This window comes from Mesocricetus auratus, unplaced genomic scaffold (genome assembly GCF_017639785.1).
Source record: "Mesocricetus auratus isolate SY011 unplaced genomic scaffold, BCM_Maur_2.0 Super-Scaffold_15014, whole genome shotgun sequence".
Classification (NCBI taxonomy): Eukaryota; Metazoa; Chordata; class Mammalia; order Rodentia; family Cricetidae; genus Mesocricetus; species Mesocricetus auratus.
The window spans coordinates 7,877,776-7,888,441 of record NW_024429186.1 but is presented as its reverse complement, the minus strand read 5'-3'; the positions used below and the strand labels follow the sequence as shown (position 1 = coordinate 7,888,441).

Genomic DNA, 10,666 nt, shown 5'->3' with positions numbered 1-10,666 from the left:
ATCACCACCTCCTGTGAGCACAAGCTTTTTTTTTTGGTTTTTCGAGACAGGGTTTCTCTGTGGCTTTGGAGGCTGTCCTGGAACTCACTCTGTAGACCAGGCTGGTCTCGAACTCACAGAGATCCGCCTGCCTCTGCCTCCCGAGTGCTGGGATTAAAGGCGTGCGCCACCAACGCCCGGCTTGAGCACAAGCTTTTTCTCTTATTTCTTTATTTTTGGCTTTTTTTTTTTTTGACACAGGGGGTTTCTTTGTGGCTTTGGAGGCTGTCCTGGAATAAGCTCTTGTAGACCACGCTGGCCTCGAACTCACAGAGATCCACCTACCTCTGCCTCCCAAGTGTTAGTATTAAAGGCGTGTGCCAAGACTGCCTGGCTATTTTTGGTTTTCTTAAGATAGGCGTGCCCCACCACCGCCCTGTGCTTTTTTATTTTTATTTACTTGTTTGTTTATATGGTTGTCCTGGAACTCACAATGCAGATTAGGCTATCCTCTAACAGAGATCTATCTGCTTCTGCCTAGGATTAAAGGCGTCAGCGTGTTGGGCCAATACAAGTTTTTTTTTTTAAATGAAATTAAAGATCAGACCACGGAAAAGACCACTTTGTATCGCGTTATCAAAAATACCTTTCTGAGACAAGCTTCTTACCTCAGACTGGTTTTACATCCTTATTTTCTGAATCTCTAAAACCATGCCTTTTGAGTGTAGCAGAGCAAAAACTCAAATGTTTCAATACTGCTAAATCATGACCCATAAAGCACTGTGTGGAATCTATCTTTCCACTTTAAGGTGGGGGAACCCAGGTAAGACCTCAGCAGTGTGCATTCGGCTTAAAAACCGTAGGACCTTCGACTACGAAACAACAAAAGCTCCCACAGAAAATGACACAAATCTTCCAATTCTGCATCGTGTCTTTATTCTGCCTAATGACACTGTCCATTTCTAAATGGCGCCATAGGCATTGTAAGTCATGGGAAATTAACCTTGGTTCTGGGCAAAACAAAACAGATCTATTTTCACCTCACAGATTGCTCTGACTTAGAACAAAGGGCAGCCCCTCTTTCATAACCCTGTTGTTTCTCCCCATCCAGGAAACCTGGCAGCTGCTAAGCCAGGCTGCTCTCAGGAGCCTCAAGTTCCAACAGGACTCGGGTCCCACTCAGGTATTTCCACATGGTTTTAACGGGTGAATTTTTAGTCTCAATGGGAACTTTTACAGAAAAAAGACGAAGTTTTTGAACGGTGGGGGGAGTTTCTGCAGAAGAGAAACTGTTAGTAAATACACCTGCCCGGAGCTGCGGCTCAGCGGCCAGGGCTGGGCAGAGCGGCCCTGCGCCACCGACGAGGGGATGTCCAAACCCCAGGCACCGCCAGACCTCACTGGGGTCGAGACCGCACGGCGACGCACCCTCGGGGGCCCCCGTTACACACAAAAGGTGGCGTTTCCACCGCGGGGAGCTAGGGTCGCAGGCGCCGAGCCTCGGCTAGCCAGGCAGTCGGCCTTGCTTCCCGAGCTCGGGGATGCCAGACCCGGAGCCCGGGCCAGACAGCGGGGAAGAGGCAACCCGAGATGCGCTTTCCGAAGCGCTCGGCGTGCTCAGGGCGAGCATGCAAGTCCCGCGCGCGGCCCAAAGCCAAGCAGCGCCGCGGCGGAGCCCGGCCCCACCCGGCGGGTGGAAGAGACCGTGGCCATACTGCCTCAGCGCCCGAACTCACAGCGCAACCGAGCTATCGCGAGACCGCGGAGGCCTCTGGGAAGGACGGAGAAGGGGGGGAAGGGAGGGGAAGGAAGCGGGGATAGGCGGGAGGCGGGCCGAGCCCACGAGTGGAGCCCCAGGAAGTGGAGGGCGGGGAAAAGTGCGACCGACGCGCCCGCGAGCCAATGGCAAGCGAGCTCGGGTGGGCCCGCGGCCAATGAGCGGCGTCGGCCCGCTGCAGGGGGCGGGACCCGGGGCCGAGGGTAGCTTGAGCGCGGCGGCGGCGTTGTTCAGTCAGAGCGAGAACATTCCAGAGGTGAGTCCGCGGGGGGCGGTGGCCCGTGCCCCTGCCCAGCGCTTCCCGCCCCTCCACCCCGCGGGCCGCCGGCGGGGGGCAGGCCGCCTGCGGCTCACAGCCGTGTCCCCGCCAGGTCGCCAGGCTCGGCGCTGCTGGTGTGGACGCGGACGTCGCTGGGACAGCCCCTCCCGCTGCTCGGCGGCGGCACCTGCCCGGCCGCCCCTCCGCTCGCCGCCCGCCCCGCCGCTCCGGACCCGGTTTCCAGCGCCTCTTCCTCCCAGTCCCGGGCGAGCCGCGTTGGGTTTATGTCTTTATTTGACGAAAACGGTGAGTCGCTGGGCGGCGGGCCATGGCGGCGGCAAGATGGCGGCGCGGCCGCGTGACCCGCCGCGCGTGTGGCGCAGTTTGGGGGGGGCCGGGCCCCGCGGGGGCGAGCGGGCGCGCGCGCGCGTGCCGGCGCCGGGCTGAGTCAGGCCCGGGGCGCGTTTGTGACTCACGGGGGGCCGCCCGCCCGCCCCGCCGGAAGAGGGAGGCCGGGCGGCGGGCGCTCGCCGTCGCGTAGCCATGGGGACGGGGGCGAAGGTCGGCCGGGCGCCGGGGGAGGGAGCGAGCGAGCGAGCGAGCGAAGGGAGCCCCGGGCGCGGCTCCGGCCGCCTTCCTCGTGCTCCGACGGAGCCAATGGCTCCCGGCCTGGACGCGCCGCCCTGAAGCCAGCCCGGGAGGCGCCGAAGCCGCCGCTTGGCGGTTGGCAGGTCCGGCTCGACGGTTCCCGCTTGACAACGATGGCAGCCGGGGGAGGCGCGATCGCACAAGTTGTTTGCTCTCGGGCTTGAGCTGAGGGGGAGAGGAGCGCCCGGGTCCCCTTCCCGACAGTTACAACCCGCCCGCCCGCTCGCTCGGCAGGAGCAGCCTGCCACTCGCCGGCCGTCTCTCTGGCCCGACGGACTCCCAGCAGCCGAGGGAGCAGGGTTCGTGTCTGTGTCGATTCCTCATTTCCCTGCCGCCGTCACAGCCCGTGTCAAAATGGTGGCCTCCAAGGTTCCTCGGGTTATGCTTTTGTTACATGGTCAACTGATGTCCCACATGGACTCGGGGATCCTCCAGATGGGGTCGGTACTAACCCTGTGGGGACTTGTGTGTATTTCTCCTTTTCTCTTTCAGAGCTGTTGCGCAGCCATTGGTACCTGTATTGGGGAAACATAGCATACAAGCAAGAAGCTTACAGCCTCAGTGGCGAAAATTTTTTCATGTCAGAGACCGAGAACTCTTGCAGTCGTTTATGTCATCCCTTCTTCTCCAGACAGAAGATACCAAAAAGTTGCAATCAAAGATCTGTTCACCTTATTGATAAAGTCACTAATAAGCCAAAATGTCTGTCAACGTCAACCGCAGCGTGTCAGACCAGTTCTATCGCTACAAGATGCCCCGTTTGATTGCCAAGGTATGCTGACCTTCTGTTTGAGCAGGAAGCTGGTCCATAGGGTCTTCTTTACGTTTCATTTTACAGGGAAGACTGTACAAAATTGAAATTCTTATTTTCTTTAGGTTGAGGGCAAAGGAAATGGAATCAAGACAGTCATAGTCAACATGGTTGACGTTGCAAAGGCGCTTAATCGGCCTCCAACGTGTAAGTAAAGCTTGGAGAAGCCTGAAAAGGGATATTATGCACAGTCTTGAGAGTCTTTGAGCTATGCATCTTTTCTCAGTCCTTTGTTAATTAGCAAGTGTGGAACTTCTGACCAACTAGATGGGATGTCATTAAACCACCCTGGCTATATCTCAGTGACCCTGTAAGGTTTACAGAACGGTGACTTCTGTATAGATTGTATGGAGCCAGTGCTAAGGCTTAACTATATTGAAATGTCTTATAGATCCCACCAAATATTTTGGTTGTGAGCTGGGAGCACAGACCCAGTTTGATGTTAAGAATGACCGGTACATTGTCAACGGATCTCATGAGGCGAATAAGCTGCAAGACATGTTGGATGGATTCATTAAAAAATTTGTTCTCTGTCCTGAGTGTGAGAATCCTGAAACCGATCTGGTGAGTGCCTTGAAGATCTTTGTCATCCTGTGTGTGCTCTTGTGATATTATGTGGTTATACCAGACTTATTAGAAAATGTTTTTGTTAAAATTAGGCTGCCATGAAGAAGATTTGTGTTAAACTAGTGTTAGATGTTTTATAATGCTGCATAAACTCACATACAGTTTTCAACTTTCCACTTGTTTTTACTTTTCTTGACAGCATGTCAATCCAAAGAAGCAAACAATAGGTAATTCTTGTAAAGCCTGTGGGTACCGAGGCATGCTTGACACACACCATAAACTCTGTACATTCATTCTCAAAAACCCACCTGGTGAGTCTTTTTAATAAAATGACTATTGGAATTTAAAATGGGAGGTTTTTTTTTTAATTACAATATAAGTACATACAGTATAAGGAACTTTTAAGTCTTTGGACTTTGGATTTGTTTGGTTTTCAAGACAGGTTTTCTCTGCATAGCCATGGCTGTCCTGGAATTAACTTTGTAGACTAGGCAGGCCTGTCTGGCTCAGGACCTTATGACTTTTAACTGAATATAAAATATTGAAAAATATGTTTTAAGTAAAAGTTTAAAAACCAAACTGCCTTCCTGTTGATTTGTAACAGATTATGGTGGAACCTCATTAAAAGATCTACGGTTCTGGAAGCAAGGCTTGATTCATTTAAGCTACAGTGGCTTAAAGCATTGCAAGCAACACTCTGTGGCAGATGAACAAAACTATCTGACACAATTTGAGCTTGCTATAGCAAGATAGTCTAACCTATTCCGGTGTTCTCTTCCCATGAGACAAGCCGTTATATAGGCTCAAACAAGCTATTTTTTGTTAGGTGGTCAGATTTTTGACGTATTGTTTAAATTCATGGGGGTAAGCTACCTGGTTGAGACATTATATTCCCGATAGTATTGCTTCCTCTTGTTTTACAACCTGTGAAATGTGGTTCAGAATTTTTGTTATTTTGGTATGTTGGTGCTTTGTGTGCATGTCTGGTTGTAGACCACATGTGTGCAGTGTCCTAGAGACCAGAAGGCAGCACTGGATCCTTTGGAATTGGATTGTGGTTGTGAAACACCATATGGGTGCTGGGAATCAAACCTGGGTCTTAGCAGGTGCTCTGCACCACTATGCCATCTCTCCAACCCTCCCTTCAAAAGTCTAAGTTGCCTTTACTTATTAAGGAGTTGTAATGGTGAGAGGGTAGGATAAAAATAGTCAGTGATGCATAAACCATAGGACTAAACTAACTTTTGTTTCCATGTAGAGAATAGTGACAGTGGTACAGGAAAGAAAGAAAAGGAAAAGAAAAATAGGAAGGGCAAGGACAAGGAAAATGGCTCCGTTTCCAGCAGTGAGACACCGCCACCTCCACCACCAAATGAAATTAGTCCTCCTCCACATGCTGTGGTAAGTGTAGTGCACTTAAAATTGTGAAATGCCTGGCATTTGGTTGGAGTGAACAAAAAATTTGTGTTTATTGTATTTGTTTAGTGCACTGTTAAACAATACTATTGGTTGCTATATTTTTGAGCCTGGCTTTTCCTAGTTAGCATTTTGCTGTTTACTCTGACATGAAAGATATATTCTCTAGGCTGATAGACATGGACTGTGGGTATATATCAGTGTGACTGATAATGCTATTTGAAGGCCTTTGCTTTTGTTTAAACAGGAAGAGGAGGAGGATGACGACTGGGGGGAGGATACAACCGAGGAAGCTCAGAGACGCAGAATGGATGAAATCAGTGACCATGCTAAAGTTCTGACACTCAGCGATGATTTGGAAAGAACTATAGAAGAGCGTGTTAACATCCTGTTTGATTTTGTTAAGGTAAATTTGCTTAATCTGTAGATGCTTCATATGCTTGTCATGTTTGACTTTCTCTCTGATATCTTTTAATTGCTGCTTTTAGTTTTTGAGAAAGGATCTCTATTGTAGCCCTTGCTGGCCTGGAACTCATGTAGACCAGGCTAGCCTGGAGCTCAGAGATCTTCCCGGCTCTGCTAGGATTAAAGGTGTGTGCCACCACACACCTTTGACTATTTTTAATTCAAGCTTGTATTTGCTTTTGTCCTTTGCTTATTCAATCAAGAAATAATATTAGAGGAAGTATGGTGGGTATACTTCCATAAATTGACTAGAAATCCTGGAGAAGGGACTTCTATCTCAAGCATAACAAAATATACCTATACTTCATTGAATTGCTTTTTTGTTTCCAGAAAAAGAAAGAAGAGGGCATTATTGATTCATCTGATAAAGAAATTGTTGCTGAAGCAGAAAGACTGGACGTAAAAGCCATGGGTCCTCTTGTTTTGACTGAAGTTCTCTTTAATGAGAAGATAAGAGAGCAGATCAAAAAATACAGGCGCCATTTCTTAAGAGTAAGACACTTGGGAGGTGTTAAGTAAAGGTTATGACCTTAGTACTGTGGCTTTAAATCGCTTTAATCCACTGTTATCACCCTGAAAATAGGTGATTGGCCCACTTTAGCAAGTGTGGGAGCACCTACAAATAGTAAGGGTATCTACATTGACCTTTTTCTGGCCAAGTCACTGTAACGTGCGCTATGCTTTAAGAAAATGAATATGTATAAATATTGAATAATGCTAAAACGGGGACAATTATTGGTGCTGTTTCCTTGCAGTTTTGTCATAACAACAAAAAGGCTCAGCGGTACCTTCTTCACGGTTTGGAATGTGTGGTAGCGATGCATCAAGCTCAGCTGATCTCCAAGATCCCACATATCTTGAAGGAGATGTATGATGCAGACCTTTTAGAAGAAGAGGTCATCATCAGCTGGTCAGAAAAGGTGGGGAGCACATAAGTTTCAGAAGCATCAAAACAGCTGGTGGGAGTGGGCTGTTATGTTACTCTGATAAAATTTTTGAGTCCATTTCTAGTTAAGGCAGTAGGAATTGTTTAGTCTAGAGTATGATCCAGTCCCTTTAGTTTATTGTACAAGTAATTTAATATTTTCACATCTTCAGTGAGAAAATTCGTAACTTTTTTAGGCCTCTAAGAAATATGTCTCAAAAGAACTTGCCAAAGAGATTCGTGTTAGAGCAGAACCATTTATTAAATGGTTGAAGGAAGCAGAGGAAGAATCTTCTGGTGGCGAGGAAGAAGATGAAGATGAAAATATTGAGGTAAAAGCTGGGGAATATGTTAATGAGTATTTGGTTAACAATGATGTTGGGGTTTTTTTTTCTGTGTAGCCCTGGTTAACCTCAACTGACCCCAAGTGTAGTTCAGATTATAGATAAAGTATAACCAGCCAGGCATAGTGGCACATACCTTTAATCTCAGCACATGGGAGGCAGAGACATTCTATAGCACATTCTACAGCTTGGTCTACAGAGCACATTCTAGGACAGCCAAGGCTGCACAGGGCAACAAAAAATCTTTGGGGGGGACGGTGGAGGAGACAATTTTTGTGTGGTTCTGGAGAGAGTATACTAGGTAATCAAATGTTCTTTCTAACCTTGAGCTACCTGGAGAATAATTAGATTAATACAATGAAAGACATAATCTATTAAGATAAAGAAATAAAAGACAGACATGGTTGTGGATACCTTTAACCCTAGCAATCAGGAAGCAAAGGATCTCATAAGTTCCAGGACAGCTAGGGGCTATCTCAAATTCTATCTCAAAATACCATAATGGAAGTGAGGGAAAGGCCATGAGTCTGAAGGTGGTGGGTCCTGAGAAAGCTCTGAAGGAAGTAAGAAAAGGGAACATGCAAAGAATTTTAATGGAAATAGTATAACTGGGGCAGTTACTTGATGCCTATATTGATGAAATCATTTATCTTGTCAGGTGGTATATTCGAAGACTGCCAGTGTACCAAAAGTTGAAACTGTGAAGTCTGACAACAAGGATGACGACATTGATATTGATGCCATTTAAAAGGATGGATGCAACTTAGCTTAACAGTATAATGCTGCAAATTTTTCTCCATTATCAGCCAGAAGTGCAACATGTATGTGCAAAAGCTAAAATGGCTTAACATCATGCTACACTTGATACTAAAAAGCTATTACTGTGAGTGGTCTATAATTAAGCCCAATGAGACATCTAGGGAGTCCATACATATCAGTGAGCAGTTGTAGTTTGCTTATTTATAGCATGTTTCTTTTGGAAAACTAGTGGTGGACACATTTGGATCACATTTATACAGTTATAAAATAAAGATTTGATTTTGGTCATTCTTCAGACTTTGGGCTCTGAATGGCTTATACTGAAGTAATTGGCTACTTTTAGGGTGTTACACCATTTAACTTAAGGTCCTTGAGCCTGGTAGTTTGTAGATGCTGAAACTTGGAGAATGCAAACAATTGTCATGACTTTACTCAGCCATTAAGAAATGGAGTGTTTTGAAAGTTGTATCTCCAGTCCCCATCTCTCTGTTCAGATTGGCAACTGATAATTCTTGTCATTATCTAAGGGAGCAAATGACAGTGTGACATCTTCATAAGAAGTAAAAATGACCTGTGTGTCCGATGATTTTAAGAACAAGTTTTGAAATTTGGAGTTGTGGTTTTTCAGTTTGTGTACACTCACCCTAAATTGTAGTCTTTGGAGTCGTGTGCATTGCACGTTGGATGAGCCAGGGAAATAATTTACAAATAAGTATTTTGTGTGTATTTAGTGGTTGCTTTGTACTGAGGAAAAGCTTTTGAGGTATGATTAAATCGTAAACTCTGATTCTATTTGGGAGAAACAGGAAAAGGTGCACTTAATCTCTAGCTAAAACTGCATAATTTTTCAGCTTTTACCCTTAAATTATAATTTCAAGATGTTTAGACATACTGTATCTTGTGTTTGTGTTCTCCCCCTCCCCCCAATATTATGGTTTATTCTTCAATGCCTTTTAATTTGGATATTATAGCTTGTACTTTAGATTTTGGTTGCTATCTTGCCAAAATAAGTTACTGTGTTTCAAGCTTGATCCCCCTCCCCCCAATTGTCTTATTTAAAGAGAAAGTTAAAATCATACTTCTGAGTCAGAGCCTGTATTTTGGTGTAAGACTTGGGATTTTTTTTACTTCACATTGAATATAGCTGGGCACATGAGAAGTCTGGTGATGGCCACTGGGTAGGTGTAGTTGCTAGGGCCTGACCACTTACTCAGAGCCTTGGACTTTAGACACACACACCAGTGAATTCCTTACCCACTAGCTGGTGTAAACTCCATCTGGGTTCCTGACTATATTTGCATACCCATCTTTAACATTGAAAATTTGTTAGCATATATTTCCACAAGAGTGCATTCTCAAAGTTAAGAACCCATGTGGTTAATTTGTGGCATACTAGCTCATAACATTGTTTAGATCTTACCCTTTGTGTTATCCATCTCACAAATTATAAAACTTCAATAAATGTGAGGTTTTTGCATTGAAATGATACAAATATTTCGTTAAAATTAAAGCTTGCTGAGCATGGAATGGGAGCCATATACCTGGAATGGTAACAAGGGAATGTGCAGTGTCACACCAAAGAGGAGGTATTTGCAAGTTCACTTGTCTCCTAGGTTTCAAATTCTTTGTTGCATGGCCCACCCATCCATTTGTCATCATTTTCTGAGATTGTTGTCAAGTAGATCAGCACATTCAGCCTCAGGCTGCTAAGATTATTATTGTCTTAGAGCTGTTTCAGTCAGGTCTTCAACACTGAGGAAGGAAGGGGCTTGTGCTTCTTGTCTGGTGCCAAACCAATGGGATTCAAATTCACACAATCTGGATCTTAAGAGTAATCAGTTGTTCCTTGCTCTATTGAAGTGTCTTTAAAAGTTTCCTGTTTCAAACATCTACATTACTTGATTAAAACAATGTTAAAATTAAATTTTGTCTCTGGTTTAATACTAAAAAGATAAGCTATATTTTTATTTTAGAGTAAAATGCACTGAAAGCTATTCAGTGTTAGGGATCATGCTTTGAATTTGAATGTTGGATATTCTGGAGAGTACATCGGCCCTATGTGTGAAAACAGGTTGATTGCATTGGTCACTGGCTGAAGATTGAAAACTGCCTTTTTTAAAAAAAGGATTTAATTCCTTCCCCTGGTTCTTTATACGTTTTACTCATTAAGGCCTAGGGTGTTGGTACTGAGATTGCTTTCCCCTCTCAAGTGTTAAGATGATGGGCATTTGTGCCACCATGCCTACCCTAACTTGCACTCTGCATGGGCATGTGTGCCATATCACATGCATGGAGACCAGGGTACAACCTGTGGAAGGCTCTTCCCCATGTGATTCCCAGGGATCCAAATCCAGTTGTCTTGGCAGCAGACTCAACCACCTCATCAACCCCTACACATAGTTTCTTTGGCTGGGCATAGTTGGGCCTGGGTTTACCCAATGCTGGCTGGTAAGGTATCTGTGATTTACCCCTTTGCTCTAAAGATTATTAGGCCTTAAACCTAACCTGAAATATGGCCAGTTTCTTCCACATACCTGCTGGGCGTGACCTGTGTGCACCCTTGAAACTGGAGTGTGTGGCGTTGCTAAAACACCCAGACACCTAACATTTAAAAAGAGAATCATTCCCCTCCCCCATGGTGGCAGTAGACCTTTGTGAATTTGAGAGCAACCTGATCTACATAGCAGGAGAGCCAAGATTATATAATCTCAAAAGT

General features: G+C 45.6%; 1 protein-coding gene and 1 non-coding gene across 3 annotated transcripts; both read left to right on the top strand.

Moving 5' to 3' along the window:
- Positions 1-2,181: 2,181 nt before the first annotated feature.
- Eif5 (eukaryotic translation initiation factor 5) lies at positions 2,182-9,874 on the top strand. 2 transcript variants are annotated; one of them, XM_005068322.4, is made up of 11 exons: positions 2,182-2,321; positions 3,156-3,435; positions 3,540-3,621; positions 3,866-4,038; positions 4,241-4,352; positions 5,300-5,442; positions 5,705-5,863; positions 6,253-6,414; positions 6,678-6,842; positions 7,045-7,179; positions 7,850-9,874. In XM_005068322.4, exons 2-11 carry the CDS (start codon positions 3,364-3,366, stop codon positions 7,937-7,939), a joined length of 1,293 nt encoding a protein of 430 aa, XP_005068379.1. In that variant the 5' UTR covers positions 2,182-2,321; positions 3,156-3,363; the 3' UTR covers positions 7,940-9,874. The 2 variants fall into 2 exon arrangements, with proteins under 2 accessions (XP_005068379.1, XP_012967649.1); XM_013112195.3 differs by lacking the exon at positions 2,182-2,321 and adding an exon at positions 2,825-2,962.
- On the top strand, positions 4,729-4,853 carry LOC121139609. The gene has a single exon (XR_005876519.1). It is a non-coding gene; the product is annotated as a small nucleolar RNA SNORA28 (small nucleolar RNA).
- Positions 9,875-10,666: the final 792 nt, after the last annotated feature.

Excerpts from the sequence above, each read along its gene's own strand:
- Eif5 (XM_005068322.4), top strand. The coding sequence starts at position 3,364 with ATGTCTGTCAACGTCAACCGCAGCGTGTCAGACCAGTTCTATCGCTAC. Across the intron at positions 3,436-3,539 it reads TGCCCCGTTTGATTGCCAAG|GTTGAGGGCAAAGGAAATGG; the intron begins GTATGCTGACCT and ends TATTTTCTTTAG. Across the intron at positions 5,864-6,252 it reads TCCTGTTTGATTTTGTTAAG|AAAAAGAAAGAAGAGGGCAT; the intron begins GTAAATTTGCTT and ends TTTTGTTTCCAG.